This window comes from Pimephales promelas, chromosome 4 (assembly GCF_988280905.1).
Source record: "Pimephales promelas chromosome 4, fPimPro1.hap1.1, whole genome shotgun sequence".
NCBI lineage: Eukaryota > Metazoa > Chordata > Actinopteri > Cypriniformes > Leuciscidae > Pimephales > Pimephales promelas.
In genome coordinates this window covers 20,187,990-20,213,224 of record NC_142772.1, presented here as the reverse complement: position 1 = coordinate 20,213,224, position 25,235 = coordinate 20,187,990, and the positions used below count along the sequence as shown (strand labels likewise).

General features: G+C 37.5%; 2 protein-coding genes across 3 annotated transcripts in view; one reads left to right on the top strand and one right to left on the bottom strand.

The window, feature by feature from the left end:
• Nucleotides 1–966: 966 nt before the first annotated feature.
• thbs4a (thrombospondin 4a) lies at nt 967–15,370 on the top strand. The gene is made up of 21 exons (XM_039662051.2): nt 967–1,183; nt 4,103–4,300; nt 4,387–4,634; nt 4,733–4,832; nt 5,533–5,615; nt 6,018–6,072; nt 6,227–6,390; nt 6,857–6,994; nt 7,711–7,785; nt 7,884–8,063; nt 8,173–8,277; nt 8,745–8,852; nt 8,947–9,106; nt 9,883–10,001; nt 11,362–11,414; nt 11,486–11,667; nt 11,893–12,120; nt 14,111–14,307; nt 14,555–14,727; nt 14,826–14,965; nt 15,047–15,370. Exons 1-21 carry the CDS (start codon nt 1,105–1,107, stop codon nt 15,088–15,090), a joined length of 2,829 nt encoding a protein of 942 aa, XP_039517985.1. The 5' UTR covers nt 967–1,104; the 3' UTR covers nt 15,091–15,370.
• Nucleotides 15,371–19,276: 3,906 nt separating this feature from the next.
• Nucleotides 19,277–25,235, bottom strand: part of serinc5 (serine incorporator 5) — a 31,800-nt gene continuing 25,841 nt past the window's right edge. The window contains exons 9-12 of one of the 2 annotated variants that reach the window (XM_039662546.2): nt 22,780–22,849; nt 22,645–22,681; nt 21,593–21,737; nt 19,277–19,561 (exon numbers count right to left, since the gene is read on the bottom strand). In XM_039662546.2, coding sequence (XP_039518480.2) covers nt 19,417–19,561; nt 21,593–21,737; nt 22,645–22,681; nt 22,780–22,849 — 397 coding nt within the window. In that variant the 3' untranslated portion in view covers nt 19,277–19,416. The remainder of the gene's footprint in view (nt 19,562–21,592; nt 21,738–22,644; nt 22,682–22,779; nt 22,850–25,235) is intronic. The other variant, XM_039662547.2, reaches the window with a different exon arrangement.

Sequence of the window (25,235 nt, the reverse complement as noted above, 5' to 3'; positions counted from 1 at the left end):
TTTCCATGGTTCGACTCGATGGACGGTGTGCTGGGTCACCGTCCCTCTGTTAGTGGTGACTCGCGAGACAATCAGGACACTATTGCAGCCACGGCCGGTGAGTTAATATACATGTTATCTTCCTAACTTAAAAAATAAATTAATTCTTAATACCCACTGAAATGGGCTGGGTTGTATGACGTTTGATCCAGAAAGGCGTGTTAGGGGCGGGGTTTAGGGTAGCGTTGTGGGGCTCTGCCCGGCAGTGGAAACGCAAGCCCAGTGCTTGAGGCCCGAGGGTGAGTAAATCATGGTATAATTTATATTTTTGAGTGAACTTGCTTAGGACTATACCACCTTGGTTAAAATATAGGACTAAAGTTAACTAGCTACCAGAAACAAACCATGTTCCAAACACCAGCTTGACCACTGCTGTAAGCTTGTCTTTTCTTGTGATTGTGCTTACAGATTTATTTTGAGAGGCTTCAGAATACAATAGCCTATACAGGCAATTGTAGAGTTAATGTGGGAAACTCTCTTTACTCATATGAAGCTAAAGCTTTAATTGATTTTCCATAACTCATCTGCCATAACACTCAGACTGGCAAGACTCAGCAAGGACATGTCAAGCCAGATTATTCCTGTAAATATTTTTTTTTTTCTTGGCAGGACAGATTGTTTGGTTAAAGGCAATCGAATTGTTAAAGCGATACTTCACTTAAAAATAAAAAAATTCTGTCATTTACTCGCCCTTAAGTTGTTCTAAACATGAAAAACCAAAACACCAAAAACCAAAGCATATAGATCTTCCCGTTATTTAGCATTATTAACAAAGAGCTTTTTGGGAAGGTTTTGATCAGACATCCTTACAGCAATATGGTAACATTCCGGTAAAAGCACAGAAGCGTTCTGGAGGAGGTGCTTGGTCACACCTTATATAGAGAGAGACATCTGAAAAGTTTAAATCACATGAGCACCAGTCTGGTTCTCGTTAATCTGCAGGGAACAGACATTTCTGTTTTGACGGCTACTGGTCAAGCCTGAATTAGGGGTCAGAGCGGAAACGACTTTTCCAGGAATAAGGTTGGAACACTTTATCTGGATTTGAGACAAAATAAATCCACGATGGGTATTTGGACAAGAATCATATTCACTTTACAATTAATTTTACAACTCCTTGATACAGTGAAAACTCAAGGAATTGGTAAGTCCTTAAACTTTATATTTAACCATTTGTACACTGTAAAAAATTATATGATCAATAAGTTATGACAACATATGTTTTTACATTGCTTTAACTCAACAAAATAAGTTAAGCAATTTTCAACTTTTTTCACAAGTTATGCAAGATTCAGCTAATTTTTAAGCCAGTTGAATGTCATTTTAGTTTAAATTACTTAAACATCCACTTAAACAAGAGTTGATTATACTTAAAATATTAAGGCAGCAACTGTTTTTTTACAGTGCAAGTTAAACAAAATTGCTTTAAGATTTTAGCCATTTTAATTTTTGCATTATTTCTATATTTATAGTATTATTTATATTAAATTTCACAAATAATTACAAAGAATTGTCAAATGATTCATCATTGAATTAAATGTGATGTTAAAGTATAAAGTGTGTCAGTGTATCCCTCCATAAATGTCATAAATTGTCTGGAATTCCCCCAGCATGCAGTGTGATTAACAAATCTGAACGATCTGAACACTATATAAAATGACCATTAGTCACACACAGGTCAAATTTGCCAATGACCTCATGGTTGCTTTCCTGAACTTTTGAGAAAATGCAAAACGCAAGTCCAATGACATTTATGACGCTCTTAAAACCATTTTTTTTTTATTTATGTTAAAACATTTAAAGTCCCCATGAAATCCAAATTTCTTTGGCTTTATATGTTGGTTACTTTTATCTATAAGGTAGTGTGCTCCAAAAACAAAGACAAAATTCACATTTAGAACATGCAAGCATTCAAAATGTACAGTCTCTCACTTCCACCAATATGGATCAATGATTTTGATGACATCACTCTCCACTTCAGCTTCTCATTATATTTTCTGTCCAATCAAATGCTCTTTAAAGTGACCCACCTTCTACACTATAAATATACGTTGACGCAGCAGTTAAAATTGGTCACTTGTTCACACATTTGCTATTTTCTATATGTTGGCACTTATAGGGGATAGGGAACAATTCACACAATATGTAAATATGCTTTCCATTGGGGCAAATTAAGTCTGATTTCGGGTTAGTGTCATGAGAATCGCTGCAGCGCTCACAAAGTCTGCTCCGGTCCAGAGACACATTAGCACAGAGCGGATCATAAATTTAAATCGATCATTTAAATTTAAATCGTTAAATTGATCATTTAAATTTAAATCGATAAATTGATCATTTAAATTTGGCACAGAATGCTGTATTTTAAAGGAGCTGTATGCAAGAAATTTATTTCAAATAATCATAAAATGGCCCTGATATGTCACTAGACATTTAGCCTGGCTAACGCCAGACCCAATTCTCGTTGAGACTTGGGTCTGGGAACCACATGCACAATTTCTCGCATTTGAGGCGTGGTTTACGGATGCCCGGCGCTGTTTATTGGGTGCTAAGATTGTCTATCAAATGCTCCTGTACGTAGCTCATGTTGAAGTTGTTATTTGCATTGGAAATTGTTTGCGCTTGTACTTTACAAGTAAAAAATAAAATTAAAATTTAATAACTAAAGTGTCAACAACTTTAATTGGGTACGTGTGCACAGCTGAAAGTTATGCTACTAAAGCGGTAGCTGTATATTGATATTGAAAAGCAACACAACTTGGCACTGTGACAACCACAGTTGGTAGTCTACAGGCATAATGACAATATGATATTAATAAATACCACTTACCATTTATAAGTTAAATGGACTTCGTCGGCGAAGATGCCTAGCAGGTTGGTACTATACAACTCCGTGGCTAACATGCCTTGCCACTTTGTGCTCATCAAGGCCTTGGGACTGCTGAACAGAAGTTGGTATCGACAATTCTTATTGTATTTTCTTTTTCGGGACACAGCTGAGCAGCAGATATTCCAAGGTTGACCGCCTCCTGTACCCGGTCCTCCATAGGGCGATTAATGGCGAGACAACAATAACGACTGGGGCCTCGCGAAGTTTAATGCCAAAAGCGGCTCTTTTTTCTAAATAAACTTGCATTCTAAACTATAGAACAATATCTAAGGCTGCATCAAAAGGTAACTTCGTGTCTGCTGCCATGTTGAATCCATAGATATAAACAAACTGCAGTGTGTGGCATAGATGTCGTCATCGTCTTGCTGCTCCCTCCCCGTTCCCGTTCTGTGATTGGTTCCCTAAATGAGGCGAAAATCTGGCCATGGTATCCAGACTGCCTTTCAGCGTGAATAAAATCGGGCTGCGGTAAGGCAGTATGGGGAAACCCAGACTACTAGACATTAAGAAATCATGTTAATTTCAAATGCTTATATCACTGACAACAGTTAGTCAATATATTGTCATTTAAAAAGTGAAGTTGCAGCCCTCAACTGATGTTGATGTTGTCATGTTGTGTTTTGGCCTGATGCTCCACCCTCCACCAATCTACCAATCACGAGGTCGGTAGTGTTGCAGCATCCGGGTTACCGGATAAAAAATGTTGGATCCTACAGCCTATCTGGCAACCAATTTGAAACAGATTGCAGTACCAGTTTTGGCCACAATCTTACATATGGCTAATTTAAAGCAACATGGATAAGATTAAAAGGAGAATTTGTTTAGAGATTAGGAGGAAACTGCAGATTTACCGAGCTCAACCACACTGTGATATAAATGAAATGCTATTGGCTATTTTTAAAAGGGGAAGGAGCTTATCGGTATGTCCCGCCTTGTCTTCCTGTTTCAGTGGAAATTACGTCAACAACACATTGAATAAAGCTGTGCATTTTAAGGAACTTTGTAACTATTTTTTATTTATAACTTTAAATAATCTGAAGAACCTTTTTCCAAGAAGATTATATGGATGTTAATGGTTCTTCATTGAACCACGTTCATTTGTTCACGAGTACACAAATTAATCAAAAATCATCAGTACCAAATGCAAATATGTTGACAAAAATGCAAATTTTTCAGTTTATGATCTTCTGGTGTCACCGGATTGCTTACCTGACCTTCTGCAAGGAGGAATAAGGGCAAAGAATATGGACAACGTTTTTATCCTTGCGAGCCTCCAGCTGCAGAACAAAGCTCCAACACATGCCTTCCGCATCTTCAATGCTGCAGATAACACCGATTATTTTGATTTCACTGTTCAGGGGAAACTCAACAAAGGTTTGTCTGATCAGAGCTCACCAATGTGCTTAGTGTTCAATGGCTCAATGCTTGACATGTACACCAAACACTCTTTCTGTTGACAGTCATTTTGAAATATCTGAAAAGCAACGGAAAGGTTGGAACAACAAATTTCGGAAACGTGCCACTGACAGATGGTCAACTCCACCACATACTGCTCCACTTCAGTGGGCTGCAGCAGGGCACCCCCACCACGGCTCTCTATGTGGACTGCAGACTGGTGGAGAGAGTGCAGGACGTGCCGTTGGCCTTTAAATCACTGCCGCAGGGCCCAAAAAGAGTCACACTGAAGACCCTGCAAACCTCAAGCCAGGTAAACCAAAAATATTAAGCAAATAATGCTCTGTTCTGATTAATTTATATACATCAAGTATAATCTATGAATAAACATGTAGGTTACCTGTGTCACAGGATAAGCTGTCAGACCTCAGACTTGTGCTCGATGAGTCTATTGAGAATGTCGTGGAGCTTCAGGACTGCAGTGAAGAGAGAGAAACACTGCAACTACTAGGTGCAACTACTAGTTGTACTAGGCTAGTAGTCTTACATCTATAGTTTTGTTAAAGGGTTAGTTTTCCCAAAAGTGATAATGATGTCATTAATTACTCACACTCATGCCGTTACAAACCCTTAAGACTTTCGTTCATCTTTTTAATGAAATCTGAGAGCTTTCATTCCCTCCATTGACAGCTTGTAAGCAACTAACATTTTCAAGAAAGGTAGTAAAAGCATTATAAAAGTAATCCATGAGACCCAAGTGGTTTAATCTCAATTTTATGAAGCGACACAAGGGCTTGGTGCAAATAATTTACCACTTTAGTTACAAAATATTAATCTCCGACACGCATTCACGATAGCGAGAGAAGAGCATATTTGCGTGTCGACACAACACACATGCACGCATGTCCATGAGACACATTGAACGCACATTGAAGATTTTGTAAATAAAGTGGCAAATAAAGACAACTGGAATCACGTGGGTTACTTTAATAATGTCTTCTTTACTACCTTTCTGGGGTTTTAAAGAAGTAGGCCTACAAGCTCTCAAATTTTATCAGAAGGATCATTTGTGTTACTAATATGAAGGGACTTTTGGAATGACATAAGGAGGAGTAATTAATGGCAGAACTTTCATTTTTGGGCGAACCAACCCTTTAATAATGATTATTTGATTCTAGTACAGAAATTATCATTATGTTACATGTCTGCAGGAACAACCTCAAAGATGGAAGCTGGCTCAATGTTTGAGCTCATGCGTATGATTCAAGAGTTGACACAGAAGGTGGATCAGCAGGTAACTTTAAATTGTGTGGGAAAAATACTTCCTTAAAGGGAGAGTTCACACAAAGAGAAAAATTCTCTAAGCATGTAATTACTTTCATTTCGTTCAAACCATCTTTGACTTTTTTTTCTCTATATGGGAGAAATATCGATGTGTCGGATTCATGAACGAATTGCTTGTTTGAGTCTGATCTTTTCACTGACTTAGTTGAGTCTGTCAACAAACTCCTCATTCAAAGCATTAGTGACCAGAAAAAGTATTAAAAATGTTCTACAAAATCACTCAGCGTAATGAGGGTAAATCAATTATGACAGACTTTTCATTTTTGGGTGAACCATCCCTATAATTTCTTCAGAACTTTAGCTCCCTGTAGTTTCTTCAGGAGAATAATGAGCATGTGTTTTTTTATAACAGAAAAAAGAAATTGCTGACCTGAGAAATACCATCTTGGAGTGTGTCCCATGCAGTGGTAAGATTTTTTTTCTATGAAGATAAGAAACAGAATTTTTTTTAAAATCATTTCTGTGCTCAGTTAGGTACAAGTCAAAAGAAGTTTTTAATGAAGATGTTAAAGTGGTCAGACAGGCGAACTCAATTGTGGTGTTAATATTCTGATGGAATAGGAACGGAACACGCAGGCCTACAACAAAATAAAAGACGGTCCAAGTGTGGACCAGGGGTCTGTTTCACGCCAGACATGTGTATTGAAACAGCTGAAGGTGTGAGCTGTGCACCCTGTCCTGAGGGCTACACTGGAGATGGAATACAATGTGATGATGTAGATGAGGTTAGATTTAAGATTCACTTTTTTTTTTTTGTGATTGGTGTACCCAAACATTAATAAAAATTTTATAATATCAACAAACTCAACATAACCTCAACGTGTTTGTTATTATACATCAAATTTTGCTGTTTATATTGTTCATCTATCCACACATCATTTCCTGTTTAGTTTTTCCATTAGCCTACTCACTGACAAGATTCTCTACTTTGATGAACAATAAAACTAAGTCAGGAACACATAATGATTTATTAACATTTTATCAGGGTTTTAATAGGGGTTTTATTCGATTAATTATAGTTTAAACCGTTATGTAGGTTCTAGGGTAATTTTCCTGTTTATAGAACTTTCCACAGATCACTGTGCAAGTGTGCAAGTTCAACTGTGACTTAAACGTCATTATACTACGTACTGAGCATTGTTTATTGAACACCAAAAATCAAGCTAACCTTATCCAATGTTCAATTTTTAGTGCCCGTTCAACCCATGTTTCTTTGGTGTCCGATGTATTAACACTGCGCCAGGGTTCAGATGCGAGATGTGTCCACGAGGTTACTCTGGCCCAGAGATCCAGGGTGTGGGCGTTCACTACGCTCAGGCAAACAAACAAGTGCGTATGCAGCAATGCAAGCTTCATTTATTTTTTTCCCACTGTTTGTAAATGTATATGTGTATATGTACACTGCCATTCAAACGCTTTGGGTTAGAAAGTTTAAATAAATAATTAAATAATTAAAATAAATGAATAGCCTACTGTTATACAGCAGGGATGCGTTAAATTAATGTAAATTAACAGTAAAGATCGAATTTGAAGAAAAATCTCATAAATGTTGTTCCTTTGAAGTTGAACTTTCTATTCATTCGTTTCACGATTCGATTCTATTCATTTGATTGCTATTCATTCGATTCGAAATCAACACTGAAGGATCATGTGACACTGCAGACAAGAGTAATGATGCTGAAAAATGAGCTTTGCCATCGCATAAATAAATGACATTTTAAACATGTATTAAAATAGAAAACAGTTATTTTAAAGTATAATAATCTTTCACAGTATTAGCCTACTGTTTTTGCTGCATTTTTGATCAAATAAATGCACATTGGTGAGCATAAGAGAGCATCCTTATATATAAGTACATATTACTATACTGTATGTCATGATTACTGTATTATTAACCATATTTACATGGTACTCTAAATGCATATCCAAAAAAACATAGTGTTACAATGATCCTCATAGAGAAACATTTTATAATTTCTAATAAAAAAAAGCAGTGATGTATGCCATACAGTGATTAACAGCAGATTTATCCTTTTTTTTATCAGATCTGTAATGATATTGATGAATGCCAGGTGGACAATGGTGGCTGCACACCCAATTCATACTGTCATAACACACAGGTAAGATAATAGCCTAATATCCTAGATTACCCATTATACTAATGTGGCCTGTGGAAAGCACAGTAAATGTAGTTAAATGTGAACATTTTGCTTTGTAGGGTGCGTTTCACTGTGGGAACTGCAAGACCGGATTTACGGGTGACCAGAATACTGGCTGCAAAAGCACTGGCCTGGGCCACCCTCCTGTATCTGACAGGCTGTGTGGGAACGGCCAGCCAAATCCATGTGACATCAATGCAGACTGTGTTGTGGAGAGAGATGGGAGAATCAGCTGTGTGGTGAGACATCAAGCATTCAGAAATTCAGACAGATGTTTTATATACTATCAAGCAGTAATCTCCATGCTTTTGAGCCATCTAGCATGCTTCAATATCGTGTTGCTTTCAGTGCAAAGTTGCCTGGGCAGGAAACGGATATGTCTGTGGAAAAGACACCGACATTGACGCCTATCCAGATAACAAACTTCAATGCAGAGATGGAACCTGCAAGAAGGTGATATTCATACTCATGTTATTTAAAAGTTTACAATAATGTTCAGTTTGTTAGTATTAGTTAATGCTTTAGATATCATTAACTGACAACGAACCAAATTTTCTACTTGATTATCCACAAATATATATGAAAGTTTGGCATCAGTGAGATTTGTTGTTGTTGTTTTTGAAAGAAATCTCTTATGCTCACCAAAGCTGCATTTATTTATTTAAATGTTTTGATCAATTGGAATTTTTTGACTGAATTCAGAGTTGAAAAAAATCTTAATTTCTGTCAAAAAAATCGCACTGATCCCAAACTTTTTAATGGAAATTAATAACAATTATTAACATTTGTGCAACTTGAAATGATTACAATTTTGCATCATTCAATTAACATTAACAAAGCTGAAAGAAATGCTGACATTTATTGTATTAATTAATTAACCTTATTGTAAAGTTTTTACCAGTTTATCTTTTCATTTTCAGGATAACTGCATGTTTGTTCCAAATTCGGGCCAAGAAGATGCAGACAGAGATGGGAAGGGAGACGCCTGTGATGAGGATGCAGATAGTGATGGCATCTTAAATGATCAGGTACAGAAAACACATCATTTCATTATGACCAATTCTTTTCTTGAACTGAAAAGCTCCCATCAGTTTCAATCCCTGCATGAATGTATTCCTCTAGGACAACTGCTGGTTGGTATTTAACATAGACCAGGAGAACAGCGATAAAGATCTTCATGGAGACGCTTGTGATAATTGCAAAAAAGTGGAAAACCAGGACCAGCGGGACACAGACAAGGACGGACTGGGAGATGCCTGTGATGATGACATAGATGGGGATGGTAATTTAATTCAGCTCTTATTTTGTTAAAGATCAACTTCTCCGTACTTATTGCTCACATTTTTCCATGTGCCATCCGACCGAAGACTTTTATCTCTCTCTTTTTTTTTTTTTTTTTTTTTTGCTGAAATGGGGTGTAATGTTTTGAATATTCTTTTCACCTTTTGGGCCTGTTTTTTTAATCTGTGCTTGGATCACTTTCATGAGGAAAAACAGAAGCTTCTGTGCTTTTAAAGCTCAAATTAGAGAGCTCTTTAGCTTTGCTCGGGTCATGTAAAACTGAAGTGACATGTAGCTGTATAAACAGCGTCTATAAGGCACCACACTGAAAATATTGTTTTAAATGAACAATTATTTGTTCCAGTCTGAAAAAAAGTGTAAAATCAATCCCAGACAGCTCTTGACATTTATGGTCTGCTCATCAAGGCAAAAATCCAGACACTTGACTTGATTCTTAACAGCTTGGTCATGTCTCCTTTAAGCGACCACATTTCCACCTGAGCCGAGCCAAGAGCTGCTGACGCGTGGAAACAATTCCACAGAAGTCTATCTGAAACACTGCCACCATGTGACGTAACCCAACAAATCTTACACAAAGACATCACTGTACCCAACTCTATAACACCGCAATACATTTCTGCTGATGGAGTTTGCTCCATTCAATGACATTTTCGACAGAACGTCTCTGTATACCTTTGTATGACACTTTATTTTGTACCCTGGCTCATACTCTTCTGTTTGATGAATTTCTGAATGAATCCTTGTTCATTCTGATAGGCTTGAAGAACATCTTGGATAACTGTCAGAGGGTTCCAAACCCAGACCAGAAGGACAAAGATCATGATGGCGTTGGTGATGCATGTGACAGCTGCCCTGAGATGCCAAACCCCAACCAGGTGCCAAACAGCATCATTACTGCCTGCCTCTTATTCTATTCTATTCTATTCTATTCTATTCTATTCTATTCTATTCTATTCTATTCTATTCTATTCTATTCTATTCTATTCTATTCTATGGACTCTATGCACAGCGGTATTTCCTGTGAAGGTGTAAGGATGTTCGATAACGTCCGCCGATCGTAGAGTCCAATGTAATACCGAGAATTTATATTAAATTTTATACTCCATGGTTATACTAAAGAAACGTTAGTCACAAAAACAGATAAAACAGAGACCCCTCGTTGTGTTTATGCTTCTTTTTAAAATTACATTAAATAAACATAACTATATATAAAATTACATCTAAATGTATGTACGTTTCGTTTCAAAGACGGGGGGACAGTAAATTTTAAAGATTCTGCCATAATCCCGTTTTCCTCGGTTTTCCTCCGCTTTAATCTTCACAACCGGAAATGGACGAGCATCCTTACGTCAAATGCGGAACTTATGCATGCATATAGCCCAAATATAGGATATTTGAAGATGCAAGGATTCCCCTATTTTTATACTGTATTTTAGATTACTTTTTGTGTAATCTAACTTTAAACCTAATTTAAAAGGATAGCACTAGACTGTGGTAAATATTTATTTTTTAAAAAACAACTGTTTCTTCAAGAACGCTTGCCTATCTTTATTTTAGTCACTTTATCAACTGTTTATCTCAAAATTAATACTTATCCATTTTTCATACCAGGCCCATTATAGTTCATATTAAAAAAAAGAAAAACTTACATTCAACGTTAACGTATACAATGCCGATTCGAAGGAACTAGTTGTTGCGTTAAAGGGATACTCCACTGTTTTTTCATATTGAACTATGTTATTCCCTTAACTAAGACGAGTTGAACATACCTCTGTCATCTCAGTGCGTGCACTCAATCGCTCTGGTGCGTGAAACACTTTGATAGTACTTAACTAGCCCAGTTCATTCAATATGGGCCAAGCAGAGAAGCGGTCACACACCTCCACATTTTCCCTATTTAAATACAGTAACATGAGTAGTGTAACTCGACCAAGAATGGTGACACAAAATAAAACGTTGTCCTTTTCCACGCGTGTAAAGTGGATAACTATAATGTATGGCAATGGCGAAATACCACAGAAATGCTTGGGAGCACACTTAGAAAAGCCCACGTTTTATTTTGTGTCGAAAGCATAAAGAAGTAGGAAGCACTGTTCACACAGAAATTATTTCTATGCACGGATTCTGACTGGATGGCACCTTAATGTGCATTATTCCATTTTTTTTCTTCTGTATATGTATGTTTCATATTTAATATTACTGTTTAAATCCTGTCTTCGGTTTTCTTTCAATCAGTCTGATGTTGACGATGATCTTGTAGGAGACACTTGTGACACAAACATTGACAGGTAGAGTCTGCTTTACCTTTTACCTTGACGGTCAATATAAAACAAGTTTATAACTGAGGTCTTTGTTCCAGTGATGGAGATGGTCATCAGAACACCAAAGACAACTGCCCCGACATCATTAACAGTTCACAGCTGGACACCGATAAGGATGGGCTCGGGGACGAGTGTGATGATGACGATGATAATGATGGAATCTTGGATGATAAAGATAACTGTAGACTGGTGCCAAACCCAGACCAGAAGGATGAAAACAGTACGCACAGCAACATTTTCTTAGTAGGATGCCATAACACAAGTTGTTCAATTATTCAAGCAAAGTGTTTTTGGTCTACTTTTATTTTATTTTAATGAATGACATTTATTTGTTTTTAATTGTGACTTAAGTGTCTAAATAACTTTTGGGGCCACTGCATCAAAATGTGCTTGACTTGAAAAAAAATGGCAGATAAATCTTTCTTTCGCTCTTCCGCTTTGATAGATGATAAGGTGGGTGACATCTGCGCTGGAGACCTGGACAAAGATCACGTGATAGACACGATCGACATCTGCCCTGAGAATGCAGAGATCACTCTGACCGACTTCAGGGAATATCAGACCGTGGTTCTGGATCCAGAAGGAGAGGCTCAGATTGACCCCAACTGGGTTGTTCTTAATCAGGGGATGGAGATTGTCCAAACCATGAACAGTGACCCAGGACTAGCTGTTGGTGAGCTTTTTTGACCCAAACAAGAAAATAATCTCAAGCATTTCCATAGTGAAAAGGCCAGCTAGATAGCCCAACACCAATCCAGCATGAGCCTGCATGGAAATTCATACTGGTCCTACTGGTCATCATTTATTCACCCTAATGCCATCTTAGATGTATATACACCTTTCTTTCTTTTGTGGAACACAAAAAAATTGGGGGAAAAAAATAATCCATCTCTGAGTCCATATAATGCAAGAGGATAGGACCCTTAAAGCTGACACTTCAAAAACCATGCAAAGCGAACACGATGGTAACCCATACGACCCCAGTGGCCTTCTGATAGGTGACTGCATTGTAAAGCACTATGCCAGCACATTGTGAAGGTTGATGTAAGCAAGCATTGTGAAGATCACACAAAGATCATCACAATATGCTGATGTATACTCCATCCATCCATCCATCCATCCATCTTCTTCCGCTTATCCAGGGCCGGGTCGCAGGGACAGCAGTCTAAGCAGAGATGCCCCGACTTCCCTCTCCCTAGACACTTACTCCAGCTCTTCTGGGGGGACACCGAGGCATTCCCAGGCCAGCCGGGAGACATAGTCTCTCCAGGGTGTCCTAGGTCTTCCCCGTGGTCTTCTCCCAGTGGGACGTGCCTGGAACACCTCCCTGGGAAGGCGTCTAGGAGGCATCCGAAAAAGATGCCTGAGCCACCTCAGCTGACCCCTCTCGATGTGGAGGAGCAGCGGCTCTACTCTGAGCTCCTCCCGAGTGACCGAGCTTCTCACCCTATCCTAGGGATCGCCCAGCCACCCTGCGGAGAAAGCTCATTTCGGCCACCTGTATCCGGGATCATGTCCTTTCGGTCATGACCCAAAGCTCTTGACCATAGTAGGTGAGAGTAGGAACTACAGTAGATTGACCGGTAAATCGAGAGCTTTGCCTTACGGCTCAGCTCCTTCTTTACCACAAAAGATCGGTACACCGACCGCATTACTGCTGAAGCTGCACCGATCCGTCTGTCAATCTCCCGTTCCATCCTTCCCTCATTCATGAACAAAGCCCCAAGGTACTTAAACTCCTCCACTTGAGGAAGGATCTCTCCACCAACCTGAAGTGGGCAAGCCACCCTTTTCCGACTGAGGACCATGGCTTCACACTTGGCTACAAAACGTTCCAGTCCATGCTGAAGATCCTGATGTGAAGGGGCCAACACGACAACATCATCCGCAAAAAGCAGAGACGTAATTGCTTGGTCCCCAAACCTGACACCCTCCGGCCCCTGGCTGCACCTAGAAATTCTGTCCATAAAAATTATGAACAGAACCGGCGACAAAGGGCAGCCCTGCCGGAGTCCAACATGCACCGGGGAGAAGTCTGACTTAGTACCGGCAATGTAAACCAAGCTCCTGCTTCGGTCATACAGGGACCGGACAGTCCTTAGCAAAGGACCCGGAGCACCCTCCACAGGCCACCTCGGAGGACACAGTCGAATGTCTTCTCCAAATCCACAAAGCACACGTGGACTACTTGGGCAAACTTCCATGAACCTTCCAGCCCCCTGTAGAGAGTATTGAGCTGGTCCAGTGTTCCACGGTCTGGACGAAAACCGCACTGTTCTCTGTCCTCTTGAATCCGAGGTTCCACTATCGGCCGTATTCTCCTCTCCAGTACCCTGGCATAGACTTTCCCAGGGAGGCTGAGAAGTGTGATCCCCCAACACACTGATGTTTGCTGATGTTTACTTTAATAGCAAATACATGAAGGCACATATGAAGACATTGAATCAGAAGACATTGAATCATCCATTGTGGTCGTATATGGATTACCGTCATGTTCGTTTTCTGTGGTTTTTGAAGCGTCAACTTTGATGGTCCCATCCACTTGTATCATATGGACTCACAGAACTGTATTATTATTTTTAAAAATCCACAGAAGAAAGTGGTTGAACTTTAGTATTTTGAAAAACTGGGTCAGAAGATGACACAATCTTACCACACAACAGGATACACAGCATTCAGTGGCGTGGACTTTGAGGGCACCTTCCACGTGAATACAGTGACCGATGACGACTACGCGGGATTCATCTTTGGCTACCAGGATTCCTCCAGCTTCTATGTGGTGATGTGGAAACAGACGGAGCAGACATACTGGCAGGCGGTGCCATTTCGAGCCGTGGCTGAGCCTGGCATTCAGCTTAAGGTCCCGGGCGCTCTACATCTCTATTACTGTCCGTCTGAATGCTCAGCGTGTGCTTTTACCATTAACTGCTGCTCCGCTGAGGCCTCAGCAAATTTACAAAAGTGCTTTTGGCTAAACTCTGAAGTGTGCAAAAATACTTAACTCATGATAAATCTGAAACCAAATCGTTATTTTGCACTTCAAGTAAGTCGCAATTAGATTTGATTATTCGACTGAAGACATTCATCAACATGTTGTGCATTTCCAGGCTGTAAAGTCTAAAACCGGGCCTGGAGAGTTCCTGAGGAATTCACTGTGGCACACTGGAGATACAAATGACCAGGTGCGTTTGCTGTGGAAAGACCCTCGTAACGTGGGCTGGAAGGACAAGGTGTCATACCGCTGGAATCTGATGCACAGACCCCAAGTGGGATACATCAGGTTAGATGCTGTAAATATTGGAGACTTCAGACTTTACTGGAGAAACAATTCACTGAAGCAAAGCAACATGTTTTTGGGTTTTCTCTGTTTTGGCACAGAGTTAAGTTCTATGAAGGCACCAACTTGATTGCGGACTCTGGAGTTGTTAACGACACCAGCATGAGAGGGGGACGTCTCGGTGTGTTCTGCTTTTCACAGGAAAATATCATCTGGTCCAACCTGAGGTATCGCTGTAACGGTGAGTGCAGTGCTCAAACAATATTAGAGGAACAGGTTGTATTTTCAGCGTATCTTAATTTATGTCTTTTGACATTTACAGACACAATCCCTGAAGACTATACAAAGGAACAAGGCCAGCAGTAATGAAACTAAGCTGGGAAGAAAGAGGAGAGCACTATTAGGGGTAAAACGCCTCAACAGAAGTGCTTCCAGCACCTAAGTTCCAGATGTGACTGATGTTTTGGATACTTTTATTTCCCTTAAAACATGGACTATTTACTGACTTTTGGATTTAAGACAAAACATAGTTTCATTGTTATGCAGAATTCACATGTGCTGTAGTGTTTACTATGAGAATGCTTTTCAGCCAAAAAGAGCAAAGCCTGTGTTCTACGACACTAAACACTCATTTCAATATTAATAAACTGAATAAATAAATGCACATTGTCAGTATTTGTTGTGTTGCTCGAACCTTTATGAAACACACACACACACACACACACACACACACACACACACAGTAAGTCAGTAAGAAATCATTTTTTAAATAAATTAATACTTTTATTCAGCAACGATGCATTAATTGATCAAATTTTACATTAAATACATGTATAAAAAGATTTATATTTCAAACAAATGCTGAACTTTCTATTCATCCAAGAATCCTGAAAAGACATCAGTTTCTATGCTTTTCAACATTGATAATAAGAAATATTTCTGGAGCAGCAAATCATCATACAGTATTAGAATGATTTCTGAAGAATCATGTGACACCGAAGACTGGACTAATGATGCTGAAAATTCAGCTTTGACATCAGGAATAAATTAGTTAGGCTTAAAGGAATAGTTCACTTAAAAAGGAAAATCCTTTCATCATTTACTCACCCTCAAATTGTTTCAAACCTGAATTAATTTCTTTCTTCTGCTGATCACAAAAAAAAAAAAAATTAAAAGACAGTCGGTAACTTCCATAGTAGGAAAAAAAATACTAAGAAAGTCACTGGGGGACCTCAAATCAACTTTTTGGTGGTAACCAACATTATTCAAAATATCTTCTGTTGTGTTCAGCAGAAGAAATAAATTAATTCAAGTTTCAAGTTCAACGTCACATTCAACTTCTTACTGCATATATTGGTCAGGTATTTTCTATACTGCAACAGTTCATAGTGACCATGGATGAAACTTAAAAAACCCTGCAAGTGGCCCATACATATGATCTGCTCTATTTTAAATCTTCTGTCGTCATTGTGTGAGGAACTGACTGAAATTGAACATTGAGTTAAGCTCAATGAAAGCAGTTTGAGTATAAAATGACACCTTCAAAAATGACATCATATTTTCATATATGCTCACCTTAAGGATTATATTTAGGAACACCATATTAATACCGTGTTTGACCCCCTTTTCGCCTTCAGAACTGCCTTAATTCTACGTGGCATTGATTCAACAAGGTGCTGAAAGCATTCTTTAGAAATTGGCCCATATTGATAGGATAGCATCTTACAGTTAATGGAGATTTGTGGGATGCACATCCAGGGCACGAAGCTCCCGTTCCACCACATCCCAAAGATGCTCTATTGGGTTGAGATCTGGTGACTGTGGGGGCCATTTTAGTACAGTGAACTCATTGTCATGTTCAAAAAAGCCAATTCCGATGCCCAGTTGGCACTAAGGGGCCTAAAATGTGCCAAGAAAACATCCCCCACACCATTACACCACCACCACCAGCCTGCAAAGTGGTAACAAGGCATGATGGATCCATGTTCTCATTCTGTTTACACCAAATAATGACTATCATCTGAATGTCTCAGCAGAAATTCTGACCTTCAGTTTGGAGTTCAGGAGATTGTCTTAACCAGGACCACAACCCAAAATGTATAGGGGATTATCACGCTTCCGGGTTTCATGGGCGGGATTTGTCAACTTTGTGCATGTCCACTTCCGATGCAGTTCAACAATGCCTGAGACGAATGCTATTTATGTCACTGCTCTGTTCCACTTTGTAAATCTAACCAACAACGGCCAACCCTACTTAAGTTTTCATGGATTCCCAAACTGAATTGATTATAAGGAAGAAGTGGATTAAAACTTTAAAATAAAACAAGGTAGCACGTTTGTTTGCAGCCGGAACTTTAGTGAATCAGACTAATTTACCAGGGATGCCGTATAAATAAACTTAGTGTAGTCCTTCATCAGTTCGCCAGCGAGATCGGTGATTCAACGGAAGTGGCAGTGCACAAAGATCACAGAATCCAGAAGTACTATGTAACAGCGTGATACTCCCCTATTGAAGCAACTGCCATGTGACTGGTTGATTAGAAAATTTCATTAATGAGAAATTGAACAGGTGTTCGTAATAATCCTTTAGGCGAGTGTAGAAGTTACTTTTTTGTCCACCACTAAATGACATAAATAATGTTTTTTTTTTCATATATAAAAACATTAAATAAAGCGATAGACAACAGCATTTTATTAATTTGTCTTTTTTTATTGAAAGTGGAAACTGGAAATACCAATAAAAACACTAAAAATATGGGTTTGATCCTGCAACAGTTAAACTCATTTGACCCTTCATGAAACATGTTGAAATAATGAGGAAAAGTAAATAATAATAATAATAATAATACAAATCAAGTCATATAAATGAGGAAAAGAATTGTTTTAAACTTACTGTACATATTTTTTGGATTATAATGTTTTCATGCGAAATTAGTGAGAACAGCACAAAGCGCAAGATTCCTTTTGTTTGCAATACTATGAGTACACCTAGTGGTCATCTTTACAAAGGACTATTTACATAAAGCACATATTGCAATTAAATGTCACGTTTATGTTCAGCATATTCGTAAATAAAGGAAAGCATAATGTTTAATCCAGACAAACACAGTTAAAAGCAAATACTGAGCACCAAATTATTCACAGGTTACATAAAACAGTATAGCTTGATGCAGTTGTAACATGTAGTGTTTAAGGCAATCATTTTCTCGATTTCACTCGAAACAAACAAAAACATCATCAGACAGATTTCTTTAGGGCATTTATGAGAAGTTATTCAGAAGTAAAGACATTCTAGCTCCAATTCTAGCGAAAGACTCGGACATCCTGAAGAGATTTTGGTTTGTCTGTTTGGTCAAAACATTTAGGGTAGATACAACTGCTACACAGGAAAAAACCATAAAATGTCAAAATAATTCCAGTTCTAGATTGTATTTTCTTCATCAACGACAACGCCAACCACTTTTTTTCTACCAGGGAGCATCAGGAATGCTACAGTGCGTCTAATACGGGCAGTTCCAGTAACTATGTAAACACCACAATCAAGAAACACATACACTTACAGCAACAAAAACCTCTGAAAGATTAAATACAATAGCTGTACAGAGCTGTAACAATGCTTTATAAGTATAAAATATGGTATAAATGTGTTCTTGCTGAGATATAATATTACAGGTCATCCATGGTCTAAAGCACCATTTTTGTAACAAAACTGGGAAAGTAAGTAACAATTTATAGTTTCAATGTTGCTATGGGCCAGACATATAACAATCTGTATGACAGTTTAGGTTTTCGGGGCATAATGTTGTGGCCTTGGTTTTCCCTGTCCATCTCAAATCATCATATTAAGCTGAACTGGGAATGGCAGTAACATACTTTACTTAGAATGGTATGATTCACTGGAAATACCATATGCTAAATATGTAGATTTCATCACTACCTGAGATTGAAGATGAAACCAAAAGATAGGAAACTTTAGGAATGTTGCAGACTTATTTGGAAATATTGGTTTGGCGCAGGCTGAAAAAGAAACTATGAGGGTGCTTCAATAAATACGACAACAAGAACTCTCAAATGAGTAAATCTATTCACATACATGTACTGGCATAACCTTGCACTGTAATTTCTCATCTGGTTTGTTCCCCCTGATAGACGGCATAGTCCCGTGGTCTTGCAAAGGCCGCAGTGTCCTACCTAATCATAATTTCTAGTTAATAAATAGGTACATTTACTCAAATGAAAAGTCCTGTTACCTTAGTAAAACACGCCCGTAGTGAAATACAATACCTAAAAAACACTAAAAACCTAAAAAATATTACATTAAAAAATGCAGACAAACTCTTGAATGAAAATCACAGATTTGCATAGAATTCTTCAGCTACCAACAGAAAAGCGTAACAAGCAAGACACTTACAGGTGATGTGTGAGCCTGAGCAATGCTTTGTTTTCATAACTTCACGTTATGAGGTAAACAAGAGCCCTACATCAGTATGGGAGCAACCGTAACATGATTTCTGTAACATATCTCCACGGAAATTAATTTTAAACAAAACATAAGCAGCATTTGAGCCTTTACTATACTAAAACTAAGAAAACAAATAAAAAAGACAAAACTCTCTCTCTCTCTCTTTCTCTCTCTCACACACAGTAGTTGTAAATGGACAGTGGTGATACTGGGTAATGTGTGAAGGGTTTCTAGGCTTGAAATCTCTTTGGGAAGAGCATTGGAACCACCAGGGTCCACATGTACAGAAATAAACAGACCCAACTAGATGCCATCTTGATCCAGAACACTGACCAGCTCCCCTCCAGCAGCCTCTCGATCTTTGCGTTGTCATAACTGCAAAGAGAGAAGATCATATGAATATTAACAGTGACCTCTGGCATTCTGGTATTCTTCATAACTGCATACTGGGCTTCTATTAGGTTACAGGAATTTAATGGTAAAATTAGACGCAAATATAATACAATTATCTGACTACATTAATTGAATTATTAATTATTTTATGTAAAAAAAAATATACATTTCAGGTACTACTTATATATAAACTGCCGTTCAAAAGTTTGGGATTTTGTCTTCTGCTCACCAAGGATGCATTTAGTTAAAAACAGCGATATTGTGAAATATTACTACCATAACGTTCAAAAGTTTCAAAAGGTCAGTAAGATTATTATTATTTTTTTTTTTTGGGGAAAGAAAATTTAAGAAATTAATACTTTTTTCAGCAAGGATGCATTAAAGGGGACATATCATGCAAAATCCACTTTTTTAGCCCTTAAATGCATTTTCAAGTACAGAAAAGATGAAACTATTCTCTTCAGGTGCTTCGTTTATATCTTTATATTCTGTTTTGGTCATATTTTTCAACCTGTTCAGATTTTTCTGTTCTCTATGACGTTTTTTGAACAATTACGTCACCGTATTTGGAGCGGAACTGACAAATAAGGACATTGACTACTGGCCCAACACTTCGAGCAATCCACCATTATTATTTTTTCGCTCCGATTTTGTAGTCCGAGCTCAATGATGCAGAAGTTACAAGAGGGCAAGTCAAAATGTTCGGTTCTTGGATGTAGTGACCTGAAGCACTTCAAGGATCCCCACTTCAAAAACCTCCGCCAGTATAGAGAAGGGTTTGCCGATCGACTTCGTCTGAATGAGGGGTAAATTCCTTCTATCATTTAGCTGCTGTGTTTTCTGATGCTTTTCTACACGCAAGTTATTATATTATTATTAATACAGATTTTTAGTGGTAAGATTAGACTGTAGTCATTTATCTTGTCAGTGTGCTTGTTTTAACAAGAGAAATAGTCGACTTTCACTAATAACACAACATAGTTAACTTAGATACCACTGCATCCATATGAAGACGTTGTTCTGCAGGTTCGTTGTTGTCTTTTTCAACTCGCTCGCTCTGGCTTGAATATGTAAGGCTTGATGGACAAGTCTTCCGTTGTTGACATTTTGTTAACGAGTGACTAAAAATGTTCTTTGAAGCTATAGTATATAATCGTATATCTCTTATCAAACTACAATAATGGCCGAACGCGGGGGAGTTGAACCGAGTGTGAACTCATCGACCTGGAGAGCGGGCGGGGAAAGACGCAACTCCTTTTTATTTAAAGGGGCCGCTTTGAAACGGGTCACTCACAGACGCACATCGGAAAAGGGGTAGAAGAGGGGCTTGTGGAGCTATAATAATGAGGAATTCAGACCCAAGCATTGCAGTTATGTTTTATATAGACCACAAATGTATGATTTATAAGTAAAAATTAATGATTTAAAAGCATGATATGTACCCTTTAACTTGATCAAAAGTGACAGTAAATACATTTAAAAAGTTACAAAACATTTTATTATAAATAAATGCTGTTGTTTTGAACTTTCTATTCATCAAAGAATCCTGACACAACTGGTTTCAACATTGAAAAAAATAAAAAAAAATGTTTCTTTTAGCAGCAAATCAGCATATTAGAATGATTTCTGAAGGATCATGTGACACTGAAGACTGGAGTAATGATGCTAACAAAAGCAAATTTGCATCACAAAAATAAATTACATTTTAAAATATAATCAAATAAAAAACAGTTATTTTAAATTGTAATAATATTTCACAATATTACTGTTTGTTTTGTATTTTTAATCAAATAAATGCAACCTTGGTTAACATAAGAGTCTTATTTAAAAAAATAAAAAGGTAGTGTATGTAGACAATAATTTAACCCAATGAACATAATTCACTTTCTAATTATTCACCCATTTTTTGAGGAATAGAAACCTTATTTACTAAAATAACTTATTCAGAATGACAACTGGTGCGAGATATAAAATAAAAAAGTGAAGAAAAAAAACCCATTTGTATATACTTACTGAAACCAGTTGGTTACAGTCATCATGACGTAGAGGGAGCCGAGGAAGAAAACAAAATGGAAGTACCAGTAGCTGTAGATTGTGCCATCTTTCTCATCATACTTCACACTCTGCCCTCCTGCGGTCTTCTCATCATCATAATCTTCTGGAAAATATGCATATATATACACATATATAAAAAATACCCGTTTTAAGAAACCTGTAGTAATTCTTCTTCACCACCTAGAGGCTCCATCTACCCTTTTATCCATCTAGACCAGTGGTTCTCAAACTTTTTCAGGAGGAGGCCCCCTTGTGTAGGGTGAATCCTTTTGTGGCCCCCCTAAAGAAAACTCATGACGAAAACATCCTCAAACGTACAATTTTACTTACAAATTTTAGATTGTACCAAAAACAAATGAATTTGTACAATGCTGGAACAACAGTTCTGTTTTTAGCTTTATGTCTTTGAATATACAAAATTAGTTAAATTGTACATTTCATTAAATATAACATTTTTTTTTATAAAAAATGGTTTTGACAGTTAACAGTAATATTGTCTGAAAAGTGCGACAAAAGTATTGAATACTGAACATTTGTGATGTTCATAGTAAAAGATAAACACTGAAAAATTAATTTGCTGATTGTAAAAAAGTGCATTAAACTTCTTACATTTTAAGGTAGTAAATGACAGTGGCTCAAGTTTGGTTTGCAAATTTGAACAGCAATCGGTTTTTTCAGCAAGAAACAAAAAAAAAAATTCTACTCTACTTAAAGAAATACTTTTTCAATATAGAAGACATACAATTTTATACAAGTTTTACAATATAAAAGAAATCATGCAATGCAGATTTCACATAGGACAATCCAAACTTACATACAGGTAAAATAGTTTTTTTTAAATAATTTCATATTCTAGAATTTCTTTGCGGCCCCCCTAGCGCCCCTAGCGCCCCCAGTTTGAGAACCGCTGATCTAGACCATCCAAATTAATATTGAAAATGGGTTATTCCTAAATCTTCAAGTGATCTCCTAAATACTAAAATTGGTGTAGGTTAAAATAAGCATCTTGCCTGTATCATCAACACAGCAGAAGCAGCAGCGGGCTCTCTGAATGAAAAAAAAAAAAAAAAGAAGAGATGGCATGATTGATGATTTAGTTTGATGTAATCAAACTAAGAGAGAAACAAAGGTAAGCAAACGATCACCTCATTTTCAGGCATGTCGTTCCTGTACACTTGCAAGGCTGCTGAACTCCTCTTGGTGGTGGAGATCAAACTGGAGGGAAAGAGTATTTTTATGTCAAGTCAAATTACATCAGACACATGGGGGCAGTGTTCTTTTTTAACCATCAAATGTAAAAGCAGAACATTCCCAAGACTACAACTCATCAAGACAGAACCAGACGAAAAAACAAGTCAATTTTTCTGGAAATATGGCAAAAGCATTTCGACTGGAGACACCACAATGAATCACTGGGCTGATAACTAACACATATCGCTGTGAATCACATATGTGTGTAAATATGGCTGGTGGAAAGGAGCGGCTCTAAAGAGAGAGCTTCAGTCAGCAGACATGTCTGCAGTTAATGAGAAACACATGTGCGTTCACGTCTTGACAGTTTGAGAGCTTCTAATCTTCACTCCCTTCCGACCAGACTACCTGCTTTTAAATCTAAATGAACATCTTGTCATAGCCAGATAATTACGTGTTTCTATTCCTCCTGGGTTAAGTTTTTGGGATCACCCATTTAAATGACATGTTATCGGGATTTGCATTCAGACTAAAAACATCTGAGCATATTTAAAGGGACAGTTACACACATACAGTACAACATACTGTCGTTTATGCATCTTTGCGTCTTTCCAAACTCTATTATATTTTTTCTTCAGTAGAACACAAGGTTTGGTTTGATTATGAAAGAACAAAACTTTTGGAGATTTTAAAAAAAAAAAAATTTACGCTCAAATATTCCGAGGAAATTACTCCAACTTCACTTTTTGACACAAGAACTACTTTTGGAACAGTGTATGATTTATATGGACTAAGATATATCTTGTATTATACTTTAATGTTTTTTTTTTTTTTTTTTAGAATGCAGTTTAGATTAGGGCCATCACAATATCAGATTTTCCGAACTTCGAAGAAAAGGTTAAATAGAACCTTAAAGGGTTCTGTCAGGAGCTTCATTTATATAGAACATTTTAGGATTTTCCATCTTGGGATCATTTTATGGATTTAAATGTAATTAATCTTGATGATTAAAATTATAAAACATACATACTGCCTGTTCAACATGAAAGTATTATGCAATCATTTAAGAAATTTCTCCTTATTTAGAACCTTTTTGGCATTAAATTTAAAATTGAGTAAAGAACCCAACAGTTCTATATAGAACCCGTGACGGAAATGTTTTATTTAATGTCTGAATTAAAGGATACTTCAACATGGAATGTGCAAAAAAGTGCAGACTTGGTTAAAGACCATGTGTGTCAATAGAATCTAGACTTACACAAAAAGTGCTCAACACAGTAACTCAGTCATATGATGAGCTTAGATCACTACAAACCAATCAGTATAACCAATCACAATAAAGTAGACTTGAAGTGACATTGATTTCTACTTAACTGTAAGATATAAATGTACATTTCTGGTCAGAGAGTCTCTCTAGCTTGTTGTAACCAGTGAGCTCCCAGCTGTGAATACAACTTTTATTCCCACAAAGAGCAACTTGGGAGTCGTGTCTGGTGTTCAGAGAACCACAGCAGGGTCAGTGATAGTGTTGTGAGGTACTGTAATACACTGTCGGGCCAGCGTATACCTGAGAAGAGTGTATAGATGCTAAAGACCTGGTGCTCACGTGTGAATTGGGGTAGTGATAGTATCTTCTTGATGGGACGCCGTCACCATACTTCGGGAGGGGAATTACTTCTAAGTATAGTATTGTATTGTATGTGTTCGGGAAGGGAATTACCCAGAGACACTGCTGTATTATATTGTTATATACAGTATTTGGGATGGGAATTGCCTAGAGGTACTGTAGTATTGTTTTATATTATATTGACAGCTGGAGGTTGTTCAAATTGTTTATGGTGAAGAAGTCAGCTTCCTAGGTATTCAAATTAAGAATTTCTCTAAAACTTTTTTTTTCTATGAGTTTATTTGGTACCGCTTCCTTTTACAGTACAGTACTTACAGTGTACTTACCTAGAAAGTACTGCTAATATAAGGCAAGTACATGGAACAGGGATAGGTTCAGGGTTAATACTAATTATTACCCAGTAATTGTAGTTACTAAAATAAGTACATAGTATTTACATGGGTAACTAGACTGTAAAAGGAAGCGTTACCGTTTATTTCGGCACTTCCTGCAAACTGGGTTATCTTTTTCTAACTCTTGTGGGGTATAGGTAGTGTGTCTTGTTTTTGTCTGTCCTCTCTTCTGACAATTTTACACATTGTGTATTCTTTTCTTTTTTTCTCTTATTTTACAATTGGTGGCAACAAGATTAGTTCCTGGCACTGGAATATTTACAATATTATCAGATGTGTATTATTATAACGGTAATCACAGTTATCACCAATACCGGTATAGATCTTGGATTTTTTTTTTTATATGAAATATTCCTTTAAGTTGAGGCTGAGAAAACAAAATTGCTCATAC